At 38.3% G+C, this 25984-nt stretch overlaps 2 protein-coding genes across 3 annotated transcripts; both read left to right on the top strand.

Annotated features, from left to right (window-relative positions):
• The first annotated feature begins 435 nt into the window (after nucleotides 1-435).
• Nucleotides 436-20923, top strand: baz1a (bromodomain adjacent to zinc finger domain, 1A). Its single transcript, XM_034928068.2, has 28 exons — nucleotides 436-560; nucleotides 907-1057; nucleotides 2282-2560; nucleotides 5831-5986; nucleotides 6517-6618; nucleotides 6971-7058; nucleotides 7188-7325; nucleotides 7552-7666; nucleotides 7869-8035; nucleotides 8342-8437; nucleotides 8689-8827; nucleotides 8998-9144; nucleotides 9261-9356; nucleotides 9547-9771; nucleotides 10017-10182; nucleotides 10879-10992; nucleotides 11379-11491; nucleotides 11649-12233; nucleotides 12860-13023; nucleotides 14398-14555; nucleotides 15193-15341; nucleotides 16244-16330; nucleotides 16665-16912; nucleotides 17186-17409; nucleotides 18321-18787; nucleotides 18950-19128; nucleotides 19927-20014; nucleotides 20326-20923. The coding sequence occupies exons 2-28, from the start codon at nucleotides 945-947 to the stop codon at nucleotides 20511-20513; spliced, it is 4791 nt and encodes a 1596-aa protein (XP_034783959.2). The 5' UTR covers nucleotides 436-560; nucleotides 907-944; the 3' UTR covers nucleotides 20514-20923.
• A 1260-nt stretch (nucleotides 20924-22183) lies between these two features.
• On the top strand, nucleotides 22184-25221 carry cfl2 (cofilin 2 (muscle)). Of its 2 annotated transcripts, none has more exons than XM_034927234.2 (4): nucleotides 22184-22362; nucleotides 23664-23971; nucleotides 24198-24274; nucleotides 24405-25221. In XM_034927234.2, the coding sequence occupies exons 1-4, from the start codon at nucleotides 22360-22362 to the stop codon at nucleotides 24515-24517; spliced, it is 501 nt and encodes a 166-aa protein (XP_034783125.1). In that variant the 5' UTR covers nucleotides 22184-22359; the 3' UTR covers nucleotides 24518-25221. The 2 variants fall into 2 exon arrangements, with proteins under 2 accessions (XP_034783125.1, XP_034783124.2); XM_034927233.2 differs by lacking the exon at nucleotides 22184-22362 and adding an exon at nucleotides 22413-22742.
• The last annotated feature ends 763 nt before the right edge of the window (nucleotides 25222-25984 follow it).

The following is a 25984-nucleotide window of genomic DNA, read 5'->3' as shown; positions in this document are numbered from 1 at the left end:
ATACCTATAATAATACAAGAAGTGGGTGGAAAATGAAACTGTAGTTTTGACAGGATAAATGGCCTTTAACTGAGTAAAGGTCAAAATGCCTGGAAAACAAAAATAACATCAGCCAAACAGCAAACATCCAATGAGGAACAGAATGTAATTTGGCTTGTAAACTATAGTTGTATGTAAAGCTGAGAAAACGTGAGCGAGGCCCCAAAACAAAGATGGTCCACGTGATTGCAAAATGCTATAGGCTACTGAATAACGACAATAAATACGAAATCTCTCGAATATGACTAATCCTTTTCAAACCTATGAAACTCACAAGAGACCTCTTGATAAGCACCGCCCACCACCCCAACGAACTCTATCGCTAGCCTGGTTGATTGGTCAAAGGCTTGTCAGTAGGGTAACAATGAGCCAACCGGAACGTGGATCAGAAGCGAAAGCTCCACCTCTTTGTCCTTCCTTATCTGTGAACTGGAGCGGATCAAAACTTGACTAATACAAACAGCTCCGACAAGTCGGGCAACCGGGAACGGAACGTTTGTCTTTTCATCATTACACGACCGGTAATGAGTTTCTTAACTCTGTTGTGAAAGGGGTATTGGTTTTATTGGTATTATATACATATTTTTCTAATTATAAGCAGTAAAATACGGTATGATAGCCTGAGCACATTTCATGTGGGCAGGATTTAACGTCACTTACTATTGTGAGGGAGGGACTGGGAAGCGTGTGTCATTAACAAAAGGCTGAATTTCCTCTTTAAGAAATCTCATTAAAAACTTTAATTCGCTTCTCTCTACACGTGTTTCTCCTTCAGACTGTTCCCTGCATAACTGGGTGAGTTGGGAGGCAACAGTTGACTATCTGATAGTAGTTTTTTACTTTGTTTTTCCCTCCAATTTTTGAAAGTCCCGAGAGTTAAGAGAGACAGAAGAGAAAGGAAAAAGATGCCGCTTCTCCACAGAAAGCCGTTTGTCAGACAGAAACCTCCAATGAATCTCAAGCCCGCGGAAGAAGTTTTTCATTGCAAAGTAACCAACGAGATCTTCAGAGACTATGAGTAAGGGGGTATTTATTTCATACAACTAAGAGAGTGGTTCATCTTTGCAATCAGAAAGATGACATTCGTATTCGACAATTAAAAAACAAACACAGTCAAGGAAGTCGGTTTCAGTTTGTTCAAACTCGAACTAAGGCGTTAGATCAAAGTTTTATATGCCGAGGCTTGTAAATAAAAATAACTAGAATTGAACTCTGTTGATGGTATAGGTGATCCAATGTCACGAATTTTCATAACACTAGAGAAGATGCCGTCTGGTGGGTTGATACTTTTATGCATTAGTACTGTACTACTCTGCATAGGCCTTGCTTTACAATAAGCATGTACAGTATACTCATGTTTTATGAGAACACACTTTTGTATATATAATTTTGGTGCTGTTAGGTATAAGCCAATACTAGCCTTTGCTCTGTAGTAATTATTCACTGCATGAGGTTGAGGTTTGGGTTAATAGGATTAGATCTCTTTGATAAAAATAACACCCCTCAAGTCCTTACCATTTTAGTAAACGCAAAATATGGGGTAAGTAGTTGTTTTGTTTTTCGAAAATCAACATGTATTAAGTGATTAAATCAAAATAAATAAAATACTGTCACTGCAGTAATGTATTATGGTAGTGCCATAAATTGATTTGTATGTTAGTTATTGCCCTTATTGTGTTAATATCAAACAGTGCAATGTGAATAAACAAAGCTGTAATATAGACAATTAACCCTAAACTTAAGTAAAGACACTAAGGTTTGACAGATTCCAAAGCAACCCATTTGGCATCTGTTCAGTATGCAGTGTTCAGAATAACTATTTTATAGAATTACTCGGTAGTTTGTTTTTCTTTGAATAATTACCATTTACAGGTTATGATGAGATCTTCCTTATTGTGAATAGGGAGGCCTAAACAATTAATATTTAGAATGTTCCAAATGTAATTTTGCCTTTTAGGCTTCCACTTAATGTGTTCACTTTCTATGTGTTCAGTTGTCTTTGTTGAGGTATATAGTGCCCTTATGATAGAAGTTTCAGTATATGAAAATAACAAAATTAAATGTGTATAGGAGCATTTCAATGACATTCTAACTAAACGTTGACCTTTTTTTTTGTTAATTTAGTAAAGTTGTTTACATATTTAGAGAGCTGTCAAATAAAAAAAAAAAAGCAAATGGAAAAAAATTGTCTTGGAACGAAATGGGACAGTTAACTAACATGTGCTTTTTTTATAATCTGCAGTGAATTTTTTGAAAGGACTATCCTTTGTAACAGTCTGGTATGGAGCTGCGCTATTACAGGAAAGCCTGGACTGACTTACCAAGAAGCTCTTGAATGTGAGAAACGAGCCAAACAGAATCTACAGAGTTTCCCTGAGCCCCTGATCATGCCCCTACTGTACCTCGCCACCTTGACACGCCGCTCTCGGCTCCATGACATCTGTGATGATGTCTTCACCTACGTGAAGGATCGCTTCTTCGCTGGAGAAACTGTAGATGTAACGAGCACAAATGGAACTAGGTGAGGACCTCCCATTTTTTTTTTCTTATAAATTTAGTAGTCGCCAATTATGTTATTATTTTGTCCCAATTTAGCATATCTAATTATTTTTAGGCTCAGCTCACCGCTACCACCCCCGCGCTGACTCGGGAGCGGCAGCTGACCGCTTCTTTTCACGCTGCAGACTCTCCGTGCAGGCATCTCAGAGCTACAGCGTCGGAGGGCAACGCAGCTCTGGGCAGCTTACAGGCAAGCCCGTATGTGCCTGATCAGACTACGGGGGTCGCTGGTGCACGTTGAGCCGAGGACACCCTGGCTGACCTAAGCCCCACCCCCTCGGGCGGCGCTCTGTCAATTGTGCGCCGCCCCCTGGGAGCTCCCATCCACGGTCGGCAGTAGAATAGCCTGGACTCAAACCGGCGTCGTCCAGGCTATAGGACGCATCCTACACTCCACGCGGAGTGCCTTTACCGGATGCGCCACTCGGGAGCCCCATAGGGGACCTCAAAAATTATACCTTGTTTCCATGGACAGCCAGTTCACGTCGACTTGAGTGAATTGGTCTGAATTCTCCCAGAACTCGAGTTGATGAAAAATGAGGCGTTTCCATGGTTTTCCCGAGTTATCACGTGAGTTGGGCAGGAAATACTTGCGAGTGAAAAGGTCAAGACATTCGCTGCAGATGGTGTTGCAGTCAGATTGTCAATGATTTAAAAGATAAATCCATCTAGATATTCTTTCGCGTTGGTTTCATGCAGTACATATACATCTGTAAGACTGGTATGCAGAACAGGGAAAGAAGCGCCGGACAAGGGAAATAATGTGCCAGATGTCAAAGTGGATATGGCAGTGATTAAAAGTAGACCGGATATTTCCATCAAAGGATTTAAAAAATATGGAATTGATCTGATGCGATCAGAATCCAAGAGGCACTGTAACCTGTACCTGTTACTGTTGTCGGACTGTTCTTTTTTTATGTTAAGCATTTTTTGTGTGTGGTTTTTTTTAACAAGGGTTTAATTAATTCTTTGACCATGCTAAGTGAAAAACGGCAATTCAAAATCTCCCAAAGTAGCAAATCTGCCGACTAATGCCAGCCAAAACGTCCCATTATACGGTATGTTCCCACCCCCTACAACATTTGATTGACATTTAGTGAAGTAATTTCCTCCCAGCCCGAATTCAGGCCAGCCCGAGGAGTGAAATCGGACCAGATAATTCGGGCTCCCGTCCGAACTAAGAGCCAACTGGAGTAATTTAAAAACATGGAAACGTATCTGTGGGGGGGCAACTCGAGCACATACCCGGGTTATGTGGTCCATGGAAACGTGGTATTAGAAAGACACGTGCTGAAGTTCAAACTCAAAATGACCTACTTAATGTTAACACTGTTAAAGATCTATTTAAACTAATCACATATTTGTAACTTCCAAAGCGTGGAAAAACATGGTTTGCAATATTCGTTTTTGAACTAAAGAATCGTATTGATTATTTTTATCTTGCTTCTGCCGTTTTGTCAGCGTTAAGCTTCCAGATGGTATTCTGTAGTTTTAAAAATGAAAAGTGTAACAATAATATGGTATGTTTTAAAAAAGGGTAGTGTTTTTGTTGTAAGTAAACTGTAACCCTAAGAATAATTTGTCAAAATGAATTACTGAATTATCTTCAGATTAAAAGAATTGTATCTCTGATTAATTATTAGAAAAATATATAGTATGTTGTATTCTGTTTCCAGAAGGTGGTGTTTATTCTGTCTTGGCAAAACCAACATGTCATGCCATTGCAGAGCCATTTAAGGCAAATGGTTAAATAATAAATATTAATCCAAAATACTGAATATTTGAAAAAGGTTTAGAAAGGTTTGCCTGCTGTTCTGAATTTCAGTGTGACGACAAGTTTTAAAAAGGTTTGTTCTCATGTAATGGGGCTCTATTGTAATCAGGCATTTTTGTGTGTGTGTGTGTGTTTTTTTTTTTTTTTTTTTTTTTTTAAACATTGGATTTTATTGTTTCATCCATTCAGAAGTCTTTTTTGGGCTTTGTTTCCGAGCTTTTACATGTAGTTTGATTAGCCGGTTTTGGTGATAACAGAAATGACTGATGTGGGCTAATGGGTGGAGTTCATACAGAGCCACTCTGATTGGTTGTTTTAGCTCTGGGAGCATTCATCAGACATGCTTGCCTTGTGTTACTAAAAAACATGAGGCAACATGGAACCACAGCAGGGGAGGGGAGACATGTTGGGCACAGACACTGCTTTCTTCTTTACACACTAATATGAAGACGCCTGCAGGCATGCCAAAGATTAGTTAGTTTCTGGGTGCAAGGAGGTGCGTAATTTGAATCCAGTATGAGGCTTGTGGTGCAACCTTAAAGAAAAGGCACTTCCTGGCTTTGTGCCTCAGTCTCTCCTGTAGTCAGTAAGTTGAGGAGAGAGTCTTTATCTTTTTATTTTTATTATTATTATTTGTTTATTTAGCAGACGCCTTTATCCAAGGCGACTTACAGAGACTAGGGTGTGTGAACTATGCATTAGCTGCAGAGTCACTTACAACTACGTCTCACCCGAAAGACGGAGCACAAGGAGGTTAAGTGACTTGCTCAGGGTCACATAATGAGTCAGTGGCTGAGGTGGGATTTGAACCGGGGACCTCCTGGTTACAAACCCTTTTCTTTAACCACTGGACCACACAGCCTCAACTCTTGATGAGCAGAGTTCTGTGTTTCAAATTAAATTAACCCTTTGTTCCAGCTGAATACTTCAACAGCACCTATTTCTTGTACCAAAACCTTCTAATTTCTAGCAAGTTTGTTTTAATTTATGAGGATGTTTCCCTGTAAATAGAAGTACAAACACATGATAAACCAGCTTCATTAGACTGGAGTAAATGCTTTACCATATAGAAACAGCAGAGCTGTGTTGTACCTGGCCTAGCAAATAACTTTGTGATTTGTAAGCCTCTGTCAATCCTGGAGGCTATAGGTCCAGTTCTTGCTGTGACTGGATTATACTAATCTGCAGTTTCTGAAATGATTCAAGCAGTTTGCTTATAACCATGAATGTGGATAGATCAGAATGTGTGATAGGCACTTTATAGACCCTATTTTGAATATTTTTTTTTTCACTCATTGTACTATTGTACTATTTTATCTGCAGGGAAAAAAACACCAGATGGACAGTTGTACATTCCTTCTGCTGCATTTGATGATACATATCGGAAACAAATGGCTACTTTCTTTGTTGTCCTACGTTGAAAGTGTACTAACTTTATTTATTTTACCTTAATGTTAGGCAGCCATGCAAGATTCTAGAGGTTCTCTCGCCTCGACAGAATGGCATTGCAAACGGACACGTCAAACCCAAGACTGAGGGAAACTCTATCATTATAAGTGATGACAGTGAAGATGAAGGAAACACCAAAGCCACTAAATCTCCAGCAAAGAATGGGTCAGTAAACATATTGCCTCTAGTTGTGTATTTGCTATTGTTAATCAGCTCTTTATGAATGCCTCTGCAGTACTCAAATGGCGATGTCATTGAATTAAAATTTGTAAACATACATTTGACCTTGAGACACACGTTTTACTTATTTTTCTGTCCTGTTAAGATTGTTTTTTGTGTTTGGTGTAATTTCAAATTTTTATTTGTTAATAAACAAACCCTGTGTTATCAAAGCACACCATTTGTTTTCAGTAGCATTGCTTGTAGCCTCTCCAGACTAGCAGACAGGCTTAACTCCTCGACTGACCTTATTTAAACTATCACCTGTGTTTCTCTTCAAAAATTCTCCTACATAATTAAATATTATCTAATTTCTGATTTGTTTTTCTTCCCTCAAACCAACACAACTATACTAACAACCCACACAACTAACTAAATATTACCTATAATCATTTGTACAGGCATTTCTAAACAGTGGGGTGTTGTCATTTTTCCATCAATGGTGAACTACATTTTCTGTATTTTTTGTGTTCCAGGAAAAAGAAAGCCATGATCAAACCTTCTTTATTTAAGTACAAAGTGCAACCTACTAAAGTTGAAGGATGTGAACCCGTTATTGTCAAGACTGGACAGATTAAGTAAGAAAAAAAAAACACTTTGCTTTTTAATTTGTACACAACCTCAGTTGTGATTAAATGATCTGCAATCTTAAATGATTAAAAAGGTGTCTTAAAGCAGTAGATACTACTATTAAAAACAGATGAAATATGGATCTGGATGAAAGTGGTATCCTACAAGATAAAACCAGTTGAATGCAATTGACAGAATTGTCCTTTTTTTTTTTTAAAGTGCCTGATATTCTTGGATATGTGTTTTGTTCTTCCTGATGCTATCTCCATGACTGTTGTTACTTTTTAGTTTAAGCAATATGTGTTCACTTTATTTCTGGGATGTTAAAATGCCTATTTTTAACCCCCTTTCTTATTGTAGCCGTAAGAAAAATATGTTTTCGAGAGAGAGACTGAAACTGCTATTGAAACAACACTGTGAGCCTCAGAATGGTGTGATTGGAATTAAGGTATGTTTACATACTGTGTCCTTGATCTGCTATAGCCAAGCCAGTAGTGGAATGGTATTATGTGGTATAAAGGGCTGCCTTAATACAGGGGGGAACACTTATACATTATTATGTTTTTGTTTTGAACAGACTGCTAGTATTACAAGATATAAGTTATTGGACCAGAATTTCTCCTCCTTTTTCCCCGATGAGCCACCAACATTTGTGTTCAGCCCTGCAAGTAAAGGTCGATGTAGACCTTCCAGTGGACAAACCTCTCGTGGACATGTAAGTAATCAAATGTGATTAAACTCTGCTTACTTAAACTTGCAATAAAATACTGTGGTGTGTGTGTTTTAAGTTATTAAAACGGTGTAAATTTGAACCTACTTGTTCATTATTTTTTAGATGCATTCTTATATTTGATATCCTGTAGTTATTGTGTTACTGATTTGATAAAATAGATTCTTGTTGTGTTCATTGTTTTCACACTGCTTCTCCTGGGTTTTTTCAGTCTGACACTGCCACTGATGGAGAACATACTCCCAGGCATAAAAATCTAAGCAAAGATAAAGCCGCAAAAGAGAATGAAAAGCTGCAGAAACAAAAGGAGGAAATGAAAGCTATGGGTAAGGTTCTTTTTTGTAGCCATATACAGTTTTGTATGGAGTTATCAATACTAGACCTCTCAACTGTTCTTCAATTTTGAAAGAGTTAAACGCACTTCAGTGTTATGTTTTAGAACTTTCACGTTGTTGCGTTGCCTACCAAGTATTCCTTGATAGAATCCACGTCTCTGCTGTTTGACAAGAACATTGATTTCTTTTAAAGCTCTGGAGAAGGCAAAGCTGAGACAAGAAAAATCAGATACTTTTGAGGCCAAGAAGAGGGAGAAAGAAGACAAAGAGAAGAAGAAGGAGGAACTGAAGAAGCTGGTGGAAGTGGAAAGACTGAAAAAGAAAGAGGAGAAAGACAGACTGAAAGCAGAAAAGGAAAAGGTAATCAGATGCAGAGTTATTTTTACTGTGTATATATTCCATGCTGAGATGTACATTGGCCTAGTGAGATGAACATTTTGGTGTCCTGCAATTTTAGTCTCTCCAGTCTACTGATTGATAGAGAAGCAACACCGTAACTCTGTTTTGTTGGCTTCCATTGTAAACAATAATAAAAAAACAGATAAATGGGTCAACCTGCTTCTACATTGTTGACTGAGGGCAATGTGTCTCACTCTGAGGCATCGTTTTCTTTATACTGGTTTACCACTGCAACCACCCATTCTATTGTACATTTCATTTTTTCAGGAACGGGAGAAGCTACGAGAAGAGAAACGAAAGTATACTGAATATCTGAAGCAGTGGAGTAAACGACGTGAGGATATGGAATGTGATGATCTTAAGGTACGGTATTGATGCTGTGTATTGAATAATAAAAATACTATTTTGGTATAAGGATAACAATATTATTCTGTGCGTGGAGATGGATGTAAATCAAATGGATAAACTCGAGTAGCTCATTTAATAAGAGACATACTGAAGGTTGCAAAACAGAAGCGTTGCAAAACGATACTACTACTGAATGGTGCTGCTTTTAATTTATACATGTACTACTGATTTCACCTTTGTGACCATTGTTTGGTCTGCTCTTCCAGGAGCTCCCAACACCCCTCCCGGTGAAGACACGTCTGCCCCCCGAGTTCTTCGGAGAGGCCCTGATGGTGCTGGAGTTCCTGCAGGCCTTTGGAGAGCTCTTCGACCTGCAGGATGAGTTCCCTGAAGGCATCACTTTAGGTGGGAATGATTAGAAGTCAAATGCAAAGGGACTGTCTGTCCCATGCGTGATGGTAAATGAAGTATGCATTAATCTACTTCAGGATTTGTAGACCACTTGACCTGTCTTGTAAATGAATCTCCACTCTCCTGTGAAGCTGACATGTTTTTTGTGTGTGTTTTTGTTCCAGAGGTCCTGGAGGAAGCCCTGATGGGCAGTGACCCCGAAGGCCCCCTCTGCGAGCTGCTGTTCTTCTTCATGTCCGCCATCTTCATGGCGCTGGCTGAGGAGCAGGAGGATGTGGCACGCGAGCAGCTAGCTGAGGCTGACACCAAAGGTCAGCCATCATTGTGCAGCAATGCTGTAGTGTGTTGTAACAAAAGTTCTGTTTTATTTTGAATGTAACTGCATTAAATCTCTAAATTTAAATGCACTCTCTTTCTATCTCGTTAGATCTCACAGAAGCTCTGGATGAAGATGCAGACCCAACCCAGTCTGCCATCAGTGCTGTGGCTTCTCTTGCAGCTGCCTGGCCTCAGCTATACCAGGGTATTTCTTTCTATTTTTAATCTACAGTTTGCAGTCTTTTTGGGGAACTTTGAAAGCTCAATATAAACTAATCTATTTTGAGGTAAAACTATAAAACTACTGCAAGACCATGTTTTATAGTTGACCTCAGAATTTATGATCCAGTGTTTTGAAGTCAAAATCATTTTAAGTGTGTATGAATCCTCTACAGGCTGCAGTTTAAAGCAACTAGACCTGGACAGTTGCACTCTCTCTGAAATTCTTCGGCTTCACATCCTGGCTTCAGGTGCTGATGTTACATCAGCCAATGCCAAGTACCGCTACCAGAAACAGGGTGGCTTTGATTCCATGGATGACCCTTGTGTGGAGCTGCGGCTTTGCAACCCAGGGCTGATAAAGAAGCTGTCCAACATCCCAGTGTATGATCTGTTACCAGGTGAGAATTAATGAGCAGTAAAACCCAAAGTAGGCTTGCCTGGTGTAGGAACAAAAGTAATGACAAAAAAAAATCTCTATTGTAAACATTTTGGCTGTAGATTACTTATTTTCTTAACCATGAATGTGTTCTCTACATTGCCCTAGTTCAGATTTCTAAAAGGTTTTTCTTCTGGTCTCTTACAGTTTTACCTCCTTAATATTTAGTTTAGTGATGCTGTCTTTATTTTTTTTTTTGGATTTCAGGCGAGAAGCTGAAAATCCTACATGCTCTCTGTGGGAAGTTGCTGACCCTGGTCTCCACCCGGGATTTCATTGAAGACAACGCAGACATCCTCCGGCAAGCCAAGCAAGAGTTCAGGGAGCTGAAGGCAGAGCAGCACCGGAGAGAGAGGGAAGAAGCAGCAGCCAGGTATTCACTCTCTGCAGTCCAGCTAGGACTGTGTACCCAGATGCAGTCCTGTTCACTATGTGTTGTGTGTTTTGGGACTAGAGCTTTAGTTTGTACACATCCATTCAAATACTTTTTCAGCATGAGTATCTACTAAGACTGTGTTCACATGAAACTGGAGGAATGTCCTAATGATGGTGTTGCCAAACAATGGCAGATACTGGATCCCCATGGGCTTATCAAGTAAAGATCCTACCATATGAGTGTAGATGATGAGTCGCATGATCAGGAGCTCCCCTGTTTTTGAGCTGTGGGCCCACAGTGAGCACTACATCAGCCTTGGCACGTTTGAGGGTTAGGGTGGACATTAATTGTCTTAGTTCACTGATCAGTAAGTTGGTTGCAGTGGAGAAGTGACACATTCAGCATTTCAAATTGGGTAGAACATTTAAAGATTTTAATAAATCCAGGTTATAAGAGTAAGATTTTTATAGGAAATTGTATATGGTATTCCTTTTGGTTTCCTTTAACTCTTTCAGTGAATTATTTAGAGGATAGTAGTGCTACTGAGTGTTAAGATTTTGTTATTTGTCTTATGCTGACACCATGAAGTGCTCCGAAGGCTCAATATTATGTAGACATTTATCTGGGTGGAAAACCATACATGCAGTAGTGGAGATCTTGTGTTGATCAAATGAATGAACCCTTGTTTTATAGGTTTCGCAAGAAGAAGGAAGAAAAGCTGAAAGAGCAAGAACTGAAGATGAAGGAAAAACACGAAAAGATAAAGGAATATGAACAAAGAAATGGCACAAAGGAAAACACAGCTGGGTATGTGTTGTCTGGAATGGGAATACAAAATAAATAAAAGGAAACATTGTACTTTGATATATCAATAGTTAGAAACCAAAGAAACCTTTGGGCATGATGTCTATTAAAAATGTTAATCGTGAGGATTCAAGATCCAGGGGTCGGTACTGTTCTTTAACTACCAAGAACTGGGGGGGGGGTTAATGAATAAAACGAGGATATAGACTTTCTGTCATTTAAAAGTTTAGCATGCATCTGGAGAACTGCTTGTGATGCAACTTTTGTAAGTTTTAGTAATAGATCTGAACTGTCAGAATAATAACAATAATATTTTAGTAAACAGACAAGTATATTGTATTAACAAAAGTTAAACTTAAACTGAGCTTTGTGTTGGTCTGTTCTGGCAGGGAGGAGGAGCAGGAAGAGATGGACACCAGCACTGAGAGTCATGAGGCAGCCCAGAAGGAAATGGGACAGGACACTGCCACTGAGGACGAGGAGGAATCTGAACCCAAGAAAGGCAAGAAGAGTAATATCAGTTTACTGTAGTTGTGTATAACAATTTTGCAGTAAGGACATGTTACTGTATAGGGCAGTGTTTAATAATATCCTTTTGTGTTCTCCCATTTGGGCATGAGAATTTTCATATTTGTTTTTTTTTTTTGTCTGCTTTGTAGAGAAGAGTGCAGGAGGTAAAGAGTCCCCCAAGGTGAATGGCACAGAGAGTAAGGAGACGCTGAGCCCTGAGGAGGAGGAGGCCCTGCGAAAGGAGCAGGCAAAGAAGGAGGGGGAGCTGCTGGAGCGCATCCAGAAAGCAGCTGTCTGCACTTACATCTTGCCTCTAGGACGGGACCGTCTCTACCGTCGCTACTGGCTCTTCCCTTCGGCCCCGGCCCTCTTTGTGGAGGAGGATTACTCAGGACTCACAGAGGATATGCTGCTGCCCAATGGCTCGGGGCCTGCAGTTCAGGGACCGACCTTGGAGAACAAAGACCCTCAGGACCCTGTTGCCACCCCTGTGCGCCCTGGCCAGGCTACAGCCACTTCCGCCACTGTCGATAGCACTCAAGAGTCCTCCAAGCCAGTGGACAAGCCAAACCTCTGGGCTTTCTACAGTTCACCAGAGCAGCTAGGGCAGCTGATTGAGGCACTGAACTCCAGGGGGCGCCGAGAGAGTGGTCTAAAAGAGGCTCTGCTGCAGGAGAAGACAAGAATTACTAAGATGCTGAGCAGCTGCCCCACACACAGATTTCACATTCCTGGTAGGTGGCACAGCAAGTTTGTATTTCTTCATTCACCTGTTTAATAAGGTTTAGAAATAAAACTGTGACATACTTTTGAGTGATGTAGGTGAATATAAAAAAAGTTCTCACTCTTTTTCTGTTTAATTGTCATTGTGATCTTAAATCACCACCATTGTTATAAATGTCCTAAGGTTAAAAAATAGTATGTAAGGTCTGTAAGATCTTGTTAAAGCCATTCAATGAGTTAAACTTGACCCTTAACAGTGTTTGCAATATAAAAACTTATTTTTTAATTTTTACAATTATGTGGTCAAGTTTTGCAGGGTTATGTAATAGCCTTGCGAGAAACTTGGTGGTAAATAACATTCATAAACCTTGGCCTATGGCTGCCATTTTGTAGTTAAAAGACTAAAACCTTTGAGATTTTGGTACTCCGATGCTAGCATCTAATAATAGACGGTGTGACATTGGTCTTGTGACCTCTTGGTCAAATTATTTCAGAAAGTTCTTTCTATGTTGCTCATGTTCCATTGTAATCGGCCAGTAAAAATGAAAAGTTTTGAAGTGATGTTCGCATTACATGGTGCCGCAAGGGGAATCTTGTGTTATTATTATTATTATTTATTTTTTATTATTATTTTCAGATAAGCCACAAGCTGAGAGCAAGCCTGTGTCTGGCAAATCAAAAGGTGCTCAGATTACCCAGGATACTCAGCTGTCAGCAGTGAAACACCTTGAAACACGGCTTAAGGACCTGCTGTTGGATATGGAGGACAGAATTTATCAGGGCACTTTGGGAGCAGTAAAGGTATATTCACTGTAGTCTGGTCTTTCATAAATACCAGGGTTTTGTGTTCATGTTAGTTGCACTTGTCAAATCTCCAAAGGTGCTTATAAAGCTGACTTGTATAGAGTAATTAAAGGTTACAATCTGCTAGAGTTGACACTGAAGTAAAAAGCAATATAGTTAGGAGGTAAGAGGTATATGGTGTTTGTGATACTACAGTACACCCTTGCTATAACGCCCTTCATTATAACGGACCTGGCCCCTGGATGCAAAATAGGGAGAAAAAAAAAAAAAGATCATGTAAACACGCACTGTCCACCCGGTCTGTACGCATGGGATGCCACCTCCGCAGTGAAGTCAAATCTTTAGTCTTAATAAAAAGCGTGCGCTGTGTAACTGCCTCCAAAATGAAAATTGTTTGAAAAAAGGAGTAACGCAGGCATATCTCTGTCGTGAATATAGGTTGTCAAAAAGCATTCTGTTTTTTGGCTTGTTCAGCAACCATGTGGCAAAGCAAAATTGATTTAAAAAAAAAAAAAAAAAAAAAAAAAGGATCTTTTCATGTTAGACGTTTCATGTCGGGTTGATTTTGAATAAAGGCTTAGTTTGGTATTCTTGCATGTTCGATTAAGATTTGGTGCACTTTGAAACGATTCATTTCAGATTGATTTTGAATAAAAGTTCAGCTTCAATTCGGGATTTTTGCTTTTTGTACTGCATTTTAATTATTTAATGAATAGGATAATGCAAAGGCAGAAAACTGCATACATGAGATCAACAGGTACATGTAATTCTACTTTTATTCACAATCTCATCTCATTAACTTAAAAGGCTTGGACCCCAACAGGTTAGTTATAGCGAGGGTATACTGTACTATGGTTAACAGTTGCATGTTTGCCTGGTTGACTCAATTAGGAAATCTCACCAGCACTAGCTATGTGATGTCTAACAAGTGCAGGAATCCTCACCTGACACATGATATATGCGCACACACACACACACACACTAATCCAGACCAAAAATCTGTGGGGCCTGTGTATGTGTGCCAATGATAGCTTTCCAGCTGCTACTGACATTTAGTACCAATCTAGAAATCTGCTTTTTTTATTATTATTATTAAAGTAAATGAAGTGTGCCAAGGAAACAGAAAATAATTAAACAAGAAAGGCAACAATAAGTGACCCCTGTAAATGCATTAATAACTGGAGAATTAGGAGCACACCACTGGACTACAAAAGATGAGACTAGCATAGGAGCAAGGTAGAAATGCAAGGGAACAGGAATATTGGCTTACTTGGGATAAGGGAATCTATGGGTGTGGACATCCTGGACAATCCTGGTCTAGAAACTGAATGTAACATAACCCACTTTTAGCGTTGAACCTAAATTTTGTAGGTTAAGGAGAGACAGGCCTGGAAAAACGCTTTGGAGAGTGGCCAGTATGAGTTGCTGAGCAATGAAATCAAGGAAAATGGAATTGTGGAAACTGAAAACGGTCATGTGGAGGAGATGGAAATAGATGAAGTGAACATGAAAGTTGGCACAAAAGACAGGTAATAATATGTAAATAGATTAAAGGCTAACTATAACAAAAACAAAATTGACGTCCAAGAGTTATCTGAAATGTTGTTGTTTGTTTGTTTGTTTGTTTTATATAATGATTTATAATTAGATATCCCCCTTCAACTTTATATTTTCACTGTTATGGAAACATGAGAAAAAAATAAACGCTTTTTGAGATATTCACTTCAAGATTTATACCATTTATGATCTTGTGTATTTTACCACAAAATATTTTGTGGCAATAATTTTACAATACTGCTGTTGCCACATTTTTTAAACCATTTAAGGCAGTGACTTAATTCGGAGCCTTACATAAACACTGCATGCTAAATATGGCAGAGACCTCGATCCACGACACATGTCTCCATATACATGTGGCTTTATATTTATGCATGACGGGAACTAAACCCTTCTTAGCCAATACACAGCTGTATTATATGATTCTCTCTGAAGTTATATTACAGGTGTTGTGAAGTAATAATAAACTATTTTTACTGTCCAAATCAATAGTAGACATAATCTATCCATTGTACTGCAAGTTTACAAACCATTCAGTCAGAAGTGTCATCCCCCTTATTTAAAAAAGAAAAGTGTTTCAGAATGACCCCTTTGCTGTGTTTTCCATAGGTTACTTGAATTAAAGAGTGAATGTCAAAGCACTGCCTCTACCAGCACCAGCACTCCACAGCCAGTAAATAATGCAGTGCATTACCTGGCATTAGCTCTGTCCCAAATTGAACAAGGCATTGAGCGGAAATTCCTTAAACCACCACTGGGTAGGTACAGCAATCTATTAATACAGACCCTGAAGTGTGATTATTTACACGGCACAAGGTGCTGGATAAATGTGTCTTGTTATACAAAAGTGACTATGCATAGTTTACACTATTTTACCTGTACAAAACACATTGCTGTTGGCTGTATTGTAGAGTTGGTATTTAATCTTGTAAAACAGATGTTTTATTGGATTAAAATACTTTTTTATATTGCTGCTTTTTGTTATATTTGTGTGTGTGTGTGTGTGTGTGTATTTATATATATATATATATATATATATATATATATATATATATATATATATATATATATATATTCACACACTGTTGTAAAGTGCTTGAATAATTTTTATGTTAATTTTGAAGTTGTTGCATTTATCTGTATATTTGCTGTTTTAAAAAAAGTCTGTACACATAATTTATAACATTTCCGTACACATTCAGCGAAAATACGATACTTTACCAGTGACATTGCCGTGAATTTTAAAGAAAATTTCACAGAGCCTTAATTATGCGCTGACACCGTAATCAGCTGCACTTGGTAGTTGCAAATGAATTAATCAATCAATCAATCAATCAATCCATTTCCAGTCAGAGGTCAGTCACGTGAAACGACAGTGTCGAGTTATCCACTAGTCTTTTTAATAGTTTTTATCCCTTCGGTACCGGTAATAAGTCTCAAGTTACGAGTAAAGCGTGGTGTCAAATTAAAAAATTATGGAGAAAATTCAGGACCAAGACTGTCTGTCAAATTAAGCAAAGGTGTCGAGTTATCCACCAGTCGAGTTAACCGAGGTTGACTATAATTATATATACGATAGATAGATAGATATAAAAATATTATACACACACAATTAGTGTGTGTGTATCTTTGTGCTAATTGTTTTCCATAATTTAAACAGGGGATGAAGATTTGAAAAAGGACCAAAAAGGAAAGAGAAAAGAGGACAAGAAAAAGAAAGATGAAGACCAATCTAGTGAAAAAGATGGTAATCTTAAATTATAGTGGGCTAAATTTACATGTAATATTACTCTAACATCTCTGAGGAATTAAATTAAATCCAGCCCATTGAATAACAATTAGTGTGTCAATCTCTTAACAGATTGATTTGGCCAGGTCATTCATCTGACCTCCAGGCAGCTGGTGCACAGGCCTCTGTGCTTCTTACATGATTCTTGCTACTTCTGTTAGTATACAGTAGAAGGCTGCATAGGCATAATCCATTAAAATAAGAGTTTTCTAATAATTTAAAATTAGTAAATAAATGATATTTTAAAAGTAAATAAATAACTCCATACTCCTTCATGATGTTTACCACTCAGATGCCAGCGACAGTGGCCGTGTGCACAAGACGGTTCTGGACCGTTGGAGAGAATCCCTGAGCTCCTGCTCTAGTCTGTCCCAAGTATTCCTTCACCTATCCACTCTGGACCGCAGTATCATGTGGTCTAAGTCCATCCTAAATGCTCGCTGCAAGATGTGTCGTAAGAAAGGTGATGCAGAGAACATGCTCCTGTGTGATGGCTGCGATCGAGGGCATCATATCTACTGCATCAGGCCAAAGCTTAAGGTAATGAAACTATGGGGTTCACATTCTAGAAGAATGCTGCTTTATCTGAAGATGTATGGATGATTATTGTTTTTAAATTACATTTTCTTTTTTCAGTGGAGTCCTGCTAGTCATAATTTCAGTGGGTGACCCAAGGTCTGGTGAGACAGTGCATTAGTCAATATCATAACCCAAAAACGTACTGGTTTTGGCTTTCACTTATCCAGTAAGCAGTTTAGCAAAAGCAGAATTTAATTAAAAATGCAGTTGAAGACTAACCTATGTGTATTTCAGACAATCCCCCAAGGTGACTGGTTCTGCCCAGAGTGCCGACCCAAACAGCGTTCCCGACGGCTGTCCTCCCGCCAGAGATCGTCAGTCGACTCAGATGATGAGCAGGGGTCTGAGAGTGAGGGAGAGGAGGAAGATGAAGAAGAGGAGGAGCAGACAGAGGAGGAGGAGGAGGAGGATGATGAGGGTGAATCTGAGGAGGAAGAGAATGAGGATGATGAAGAGAGGTATGCTTTAACTGTGTTTCATTGTTCAGAAAAATCGCAGCATCTATTTGAATTGAGGCTTTAGATTCAGTTGTCCTTTGGTCATCAAATAATTTGGAAAACACATGTTGCATAGAAAGTATTAAACACCATGAATGTGGGTCATAGTGACCTTTTAACCCTTTGCGGTCCGTTTATTAATCGCGCGTCAGGCACGTCAGGTCTAATTAATTTTCACACGCGCAGTTAATTTTAGACGCGCTGTTTAAAAGTATTTTTTTCCACAGTCAAACGGGTTTAAATGGCCCTGCATATCAACAAAGCACTCACTAGGCATCTCCAGCCCCGCCCCACCCTTTCGTTTGCTATAGCGCTCACCTATGTAAGAAAGAAAGAAATAATAATAATAATAATAATAATAATAGTCGTACATACCGATCGATCATCTCCGGATCACTCGTTTTATCACCAAACTCCTCAATAATGCGATCCAAGTCATTATTTTATTACTATAACATCTCAAAAAAGCTCTGCAAATGTCCGTGTTTTCTGTGCGCTGATTCAGTCAGCCAACTTGTTTACTTACGACCCGCCCCGTTATCTGATATCAGATACCATGCATGACTAATCATGAGATACGCCTTGTTTGTTTTTTTTTTTTCGACTTGTCTCGGCTTCTGTCGCTCCCACTCGGCAATTGAATGGTTTTCTCGGCCTTTTTCCGGAGAAAAAATGACTAGAAACCCGTTTTTTGCGTTGCTATAATGATGTCGGACCCAGTCCGACAAAGGACCTGTGAGGAATAATTGCAATGTCGGACCCAGTCCGACAATGGACCGCAAAGGGTTAATGGTCCTGACACCTGTAAAGTGTGATTTTATGTATAGCATTTTACATTCTTGATATACCTGGTTTTTATTTATTTATTGCAGTCCTCCAAAGAAACGTCAAGCAGCAGTAAAGCTGCCACTGAACACCAGAGGCGGCAAATCCAGTACAGGACGAGGCTCACAACGGCAACCAGAATCTGGCAGATCCACTCCTCGCAGCCAGCAGAACACCTCAAAACAGACCACATCTACTGGGAAGGGTGGCTCCAAGAGCTCTGGAAAGAAAGGGAAGGCTACTCCATCATCTGAGAACAGGCCTCCCTCCAGGCCTGGCAGTCGCTCAAGCAGCAGGCTCAGCTTGGAGCTGAAGTCAGCCGACAACTCCTTCACAGACCTGTCCAGCTGTCGTTCTAGAGCGAGCAGGGGGAAGAAGACTGTGGAAAATACTCCTGAAAGCAGCCCTGCATTATCCCGGAGCTCAAAAAACGTCTCCTCTCGAGGAACCGCACAGATAGTGTCACCCCAGGAGAGCGAAGTGGATCGCAGGGGAAAGAAGAGACAAGCCACAGGTAGGAAGAATAACCAGATATTTTGATTTGGCACGATGCTTAGATTCTTTTAAATGTGTATTTCCAGAATTTAGCTTGCCTTGCTATTCCTTTTGTCCCAAGTGTGTATAGATTTCCAAGCTGCAATTATTGCTAAAACTTTTTGTTATTCATCTGTTTTAGATGCAGCAGACCAAGTTACCCAAGTTAAAGCTGTGGTACCTCCTCCAGTGCCATCCAACAGGAGGAGTTCAGGTCGAAACTATGGTGTGCACGAGCTGTCGGCATGTGAACAACTTGTTGTAGAGTTGGTACGGCATGAAGACAGCTGGCCATTCATGAAACTGGTCTCTAGAACCCAGGTAAAGATCCTGTATCACTTGTACTACATAAATATACAGCTATATAGGTTCTCTTTTATAAAGTGGAAACTCCTGACAAAAAGGAATAAAAAGTTTGTTACCCGTTACTATTGCTAAATGTAGGTTTCCTTTTGTAAAAGTACTTCATGATAATTGTTTTTAAGCTACATCCTCCCCAATAGCAGATTGATTCCAGTGTATTTTAGCCTAGAGTTCTGCTTGGGGTCGGGTACATGCGGGTGACTCGCAAAAGCGTGTGGGGTTCGGGTCACAATGTGAACTTTATCGCGGTTTGCAGTTCGGGTGCGGGTCTAAAAAAAATGTAACGTACTAAAAGGTAAACATAAGTGAAGTGGGTCGTAAAAATCCGACCCGCGCAGGACATATTTACAAGTGCAACTTTCATCCATGTTTGTGACAGGAATACATTAGTAAAACTGCAAAACTGACAACCTAAATGTACTTTTAGAGTTGCCTCGTTTTGTAAACTTTTTGTAAGCTTTCCTACACATGGTGTGAATTGCACCCTTGAGTAAATGAATGGTTTTGATAAATGTTGGGGACATTGCTCTCGTACTTTTGAAACAATTGGAAAAGGAGTAGTAACTGCTCAACAGGACTGCCAAGTTTGAATCCCAGTAGGTCAACCATGCAACTGCCTGGTGTTCAGTAGCTGGCATTAATTTATGTTGCAGTAAATAACTACTCCAATATAACAGTTCATCAATAGGTGTAGGAAAGCAAATGCAAAACCATAAATTAAGTTTTTGATTCCCAATTATCTTACCCCCATCCCAGGTGCCAGATTACTATGATGTCATCCAAAAGCCTATTGCCTTGAATATAATCAGAGAGAAAGTCAACAGCTGTGAATACCATATGGCCTGTAAGTTGAATTATTTACTGTAATTTTCACCTTCATGATATGTATGTATTTAATTTGAATGATTAGCTCTTTTGTTTATGTGGGACCTGGGATTCTTTGACGAAAATCAGAACAGAGTTTGACCGTAGTACTGAAAGCTCTGTCATCGTTGTAGTAACACCTGTCTTGGGAACATTTAGCAACCTGAGGTCAGAGAAGCAAAATGTATAATTACGTTGTTGGTAGGCCTACCTTTGTGCTTTCATTAACATGGTAGATACACTCCTCCTTTATGTCTTTAATAATCTGCTGTCTGTTTTCTGGCCCTCCAGCTGATTTCATTGAAGATGTAGAATTGATGTTCGCCAACTGTTTGGAGTACAACCCTCGCAACACAAACGAAGCAAAAGCTGGAGTCCGACTTCAAGCCTTCTTCCACAGCCAGGCTCAGAAACTGGGAGTTCAAATAAAATCTGCAGACCAAATAATTTCTCCACCGACCAAGAGGTCAAGGATGTAAGCCTTCCACAGAACTCCTACACTTCTGGAAACATGAGCATTCGGTAAAGATAAATTAGCTCTTAACCTGGACTAAAGAATCCCTTTACTTGTAAAGAGAAGGAACTACATAATAGCCTCACAAACATCTCTACAAACTGTGACGAAGGAGGCTTGCCAATTTATTGGGGTTTTAAACTAATAGTCGGGTGGTGGCATAAAATCCTCATGCCATTTTAAAGTCCTTCAGGAACTTGCTTTTCAATGGCCTTGAGATATGATCTGCACTGTAATCTTTATCAATTATTTCCATTGTACAACACTCAGGAGATTTGCATTTTGTTGTGATATTTTTGTTATGTTGCATAAGATATGTATATTGGTGACAAATCTGGACATCAGATAAATGTACTTTTTTTTTTTTTTTTTTTTTTGCAATAAATTTCAGGTTTTCAAAGATATTCCAGTCTGAATGCTATTTTTTATTTTATTTTTCTTCAGTATAGTTTTTCTAGATTTATTTTTGTAGCACCATTTACTGAGGAAAATAATAATATTTGATGTATGTAGGGGATGGTGTATCAGGTTCCAGAGTCGATGCAACACTACACAGAAATGAAAAAAAAAGCTCTTCCTTGCTAAACCTCGTAGATATTTATATAGTGTTGAATATAATTCAGGGTTTGAGACTTTTTTTTATGTATTTAAATAAAAATGTTCCTACAGAGGCAGTTTGCCTTATATTTTTTTTCATTGTTGTATGAACTATTTCATATGGGCTTTCTGATAATAAATAAATAATTATAATCTAGCCTTGTTGCCTACATGGAATTTTTGACACAGAAAGGTATTTAAATAACTTGTTTATACCATTTTCTGTAGATTTTTTTTTTTCTACCTGTAAAAATAAATAAATGGTTGAAATTGTTTCATACTTGTGGCTTTTATTTACTAATTCCATAATCTGCCGTTTTTAAAATAGATACACATCTTTTCTAAAATATATTGTGTTAATTTCCCATAAACTTCCTGGTGTTTTTTTGTCAGTGTAAAACTAGTACATCTGTTTAGTCTAGCAGACAAAAAAAGACCCTCAAAAACGAAATGTTTTATTTAATAATGGATACATGTCTAAATAGTCAAATGGCTCCATGTAAAAATAAAGCAAGGAAACAAGTAGTAGGTGGTATATTTGTTGGTGGAAGCCTAATGGCTTTCTTTGAAAGGCATTACATGAGTGCTGGTGATGCAGTTCCCTTTGACTTCTAAACGGCCAACCACAGAGCAGACAACAAAAATGTGATTATATTTGTAAATACTCATGATTTTTATATTTCTAAATCAGTTAAACCGGGACCTCTCAATAAAATAATTGGTATACTTCGCTCAGATTTTAAGTTCATGTGTACAATCAGGATTATGAATATTTGTAGATTATGCATGGTTTCATTTGGTAAATTAAACATGGTTTGGTAGTTTAAACTTTGTAAAAGAGCAAGTAAATAAATGTTAAATCCCATTCACTTATTAAAAGATGTAATGTAGCTAGGCATATCCCATATGGGCACTCAAAAAAAAAAAACCGCTTAAAATAGTTGACTACTTGCAGCAGGTTTTAAATAGTAACGCTTCATTACAGTAACAGCCTGTCTATAATCAATTTGCTGTTTCTCCTTGTCGCCAATGGACGCTACACTAAAGCACATGCTAGTGTTTGGGCTGTTGCGTTATTGCTGTCTGCTCTAGCTGCCAATCCCATTCCGGCTCAGTGAGTTTGTGTGGCTGCGCGCTGCCCCTTCTCGCTCAGACTCTGAGATTCCCGACGTGATTCACACTCAGTGCAAACACCGAACAGACCACCAGACAACATGGTAAGCAATGATGCCCCTCCGGGGACGAAATCCCAGAAATGTATTTCCTTACGTTTAACTCTTTGCCATCCTTTTTAAACACTAACCTGGAGCAAATCATTATTAATACAGGTTTGTTGGTGACATGACAATGGCAGAGTGGTTTTCTGTTGGAAAGTAAAAAGTGATTTGAGTTGGGTTTAATAAAACAGTGTTCAGTACCGCAGGGCCTGAATCCTCCAGGCAGCCATTTTAACATAATTGTAGCCGCATTGACCGGCTGCTGAATATAGTTAAGAAGTCCGTTTGATGTCATTTTTGGAAAATCCATGGTTTTTACCAGAAAGACCGTTGATTAAGAAGACATTTCTTGAATGTATGAGATTTTGGCGTTAAAGCTGGTGAGTGAAGTTGGCCTTTCACAGTATATTGCGGTTTTCTCGTTTGAATAACACATTACTGGATTAGCAATTTGCGGTTATTATGTTGTTCTGTATAATTGTCACAGATTTACTTCATTAAACATGAAAGCTGCTGTATTTGTAATGACTATTTTACATGTTAAAACTGTTTTCATTGTGTGTGTGTGTGTTTGTGTTAGTTAATGTAATATGTTTTGTGTGAACCGGTACTTTTGATAGGTCACTGTAAAGTTGACCATGTAAAAGGTATTTTTTTTTTTTTTTTTTATGTAAACACTGTTTTAATATGAAATGTAAGAAAATGTAAAGTCCCACGATGACCACAATAGCTCCGAGCAAACGAAGCGGCAGGTTAAAATGACTCGACAAGATAAAACTAAAAGCTCGTTCTAGATTTACTTGTGTGGCTTGTTGGACACAGGGCGGTTTTATTTAATCAATCAAAGACGTTTAATAGTATGTTACATTATGGTGATAGTGAAAAATGTAAAGAAAAAAAAATGTATAAAAAACAAATCCCGCTATTGCTTGACAGATTTTTATTATTATTTTAAGAAGACTTATCAATTAGCAAGACAGCTTAGTAATTACAGTTACAGTTTTGTTTTTGGTACTTAAAATCACTTATAAACTTATGCATCTGCCATGTGCAAGTTTGCAGTAATCTATGTAGTAAAAAAATGAGTGATTAAGCACTGTATTTGTAGGCTACCTTCTGTTCAAAACGACTTGTAAAACAGGGAACAAAAATATTGCAAGTGACATTTGCTGTAAGTTATGGAACTTGATTTAAAGTTTCAGATAAATAACACGGTGAGGGGTTATAGCTTGTTCGTTGGTCAAACATTTGCAATTGGGATTAACATGTATGTTTTGTTCTTGGTTTTTGTGTTTTTTCAGGCCTCTGGCGTCACAGTCAATGACGAAGTCATTAAGGTTTTCAATGAAATGAAAGTAAGAAAATCTTCAACATCAGACGAAGTCAAAAGGAGAAAGAAAGCTGTGTTGTTCTGCCTCAGTGATGACAAGAAAAAAATTATTGTTGAGACAGGGAAGGAAATCTTGGTGGGTGACGTCGGTGAATCAGTGGATGACCCTTATGCTTCCTTTGTGAAGTTGTTACCTCTGAATGACTGCCGATATGGCTTGTATGATGCCACATATGAGACAAAAGAATCCAAGAAAGAAGATTTGGTATTTATATTCTGGTATGTATATAAGACAGTTTGTTGGCCTGTGTAACTTTTAATTCTTCCTTTTAAATTCCAAGAAGCGACACGTTTTATATAACATTTAGCTATTCATCCAATAGACATACATTTCAAGCTAATCGATCTGTTAGATATAAATACATTTACACTGATGACTTTCAATCTTTCAATGCCTACCATCACTGCTCACTTTGACTTTATTGTTTATTTAATTATTTAACAGGGCCCCTGAAGGTGCCCCTCTAAAAAGCAAGATGATCTATGCTAGCTCTAAAGATGCCATCAAAAAGAAGTTTACAGGTTAGTAAATAGTACCTTCAAATAATAATAAAAAACACGTGTATTGTGTATATATATATATATATATATATATATATAGCTTCATTTTTGTATGAATTTAATTGTTATTACTTTTTTGGTTGTTTTTCAGGTATTAAACATGAATGGCAAGTTAACGGTTTAGACGACATTCAGGATCGTTCTACTCTTGCAGATAAATTAGGAGGAAACGTGGTAGTTTCACTTGAAGGAAGACCCTTGTAAACTGACAGACACGTGCCATCTGGATCCAAGGAGCTTCCTTTTTTGCAGCTCTGTTGATATCATGTGGTCCTATTGGAATAGTTCTTAGATGTTTGTTTTTTCTGTGTTTGTTTTTTCCCCCCACATGAAGGAGATCTCATTAACTACCAGTGATTACAATTTAGACTGTTACTGTTGATAGTTTTATAATTGTAGAAAATGTGGCAATTCATATTGGCTAGCTTAAAACACTGAATATGCTTTTTTTAATGCCTTGAGAGTTTTTTCCATTGCTCAGAAGGTAGCTATTATTCAGTATTGACTATTGCACTTGGTTTGTTTGAGGAGTAGCCTGGGTTTGTGAAATGGTAGCACATAATTTTACACTATGCATCAAAGGCACTTTTTTGTAAAATATATTTTATTTAGCCACCTCACAAAGGAATGCCAATTGAGTTTCTGCATTTGTCATCTAGTGATTTTATTACCTCCGTTTTTATTCCTGTTATGCATATTTTTTAAAAAAATAGCTATTCTGTTGCCTTTTTTGTTATATGTACACTACTGAATAAGAAGGATGGGGTCAAAGTTTACTGTGATTTTTGCAACACGAAGGACATATAAAATAGTCACAATGGCAATTTATGTAGAGCCTTAAGTGGATAATTGTTTTTGAGATCAGAAAAGTGGCCACGTTGCAATAAACCTTGTGGCTGACACAGGAAGCAGACTTTTTCATTTATTGAAACATTGTCATATTTTTAAGTGCCCACTTTTTAGTATTTACTTTGGAATATTTAGGTACTATGTACAATATAATACTGTGAAAAGATGTTTAACATTGTTACATTGCCATTTTAATGGGTTTTACTTTGTGGGAATGGGTGTCGTGTATTCATGCAAACAAATATTATCAAGTGCCCAGATCAGAACATACTGAAAAGAACAAAGTGTTTATTGTAAAACCTGGCAAATATCAGTGCATAACATTATTTTAAAATTAAGTTTCCTTTTCTTAAATTTCTGTAGTTCCTTGCTTAATAATCAGTGTCTGCGTTAAGAAAATAACTGTTTTAACTGCTGCTTTTTAGAACTGTTTCTATCAAACAAGCATGTCTAGCATTAGAGTCTGGGTTTGGGTAGAAGCCAAAAGCTGGTCGTCGTAGAGAATTTGATCCCGCACTCTGTGAGCAATCCTCTGGTAGCCAAAGCTATTTATGGCAAACACATGCTTTTGTATCTTGTCATCGTTGTCCACAAATGGCGAAATTGGACATGATTCCAGAACTCTGCAAAAGGGAAGCCCCTGATGGGCATGCACATACTATGACTACAAAAGGCTTTCTACATATAAATTATTTCATATTGACTGACTAAAGAATGTGTTAGTACCTTTGTTTATTTTATACTGAAGCAATATACTGCAGCATGTCTTTTTTTCTTCAACATTGCTTAAGAACAGTATATTGATTTCAAATGTTCCAAGTG

Source organism: Acipenser ruthenus, chromosome 15 (assembly GCF_902713425.1).
Source record: "Acipenser ruthenus chromosome 15, fAciRut3.2 maternal haplotype, whole genome shotgun sequence".
Taxonomy (NCBI): Eukaryota; Metazoa; Chordata; class Actinopteri; order Acipenseriformes; family Acipenseridae; genus Acipenser; species Acipenser ruthenus.
The sequence above is the reverse complement of the archived record's forward strand: the minus strand, read 5'-3'. Positions and strand labels throughout refer to the sequence as shown.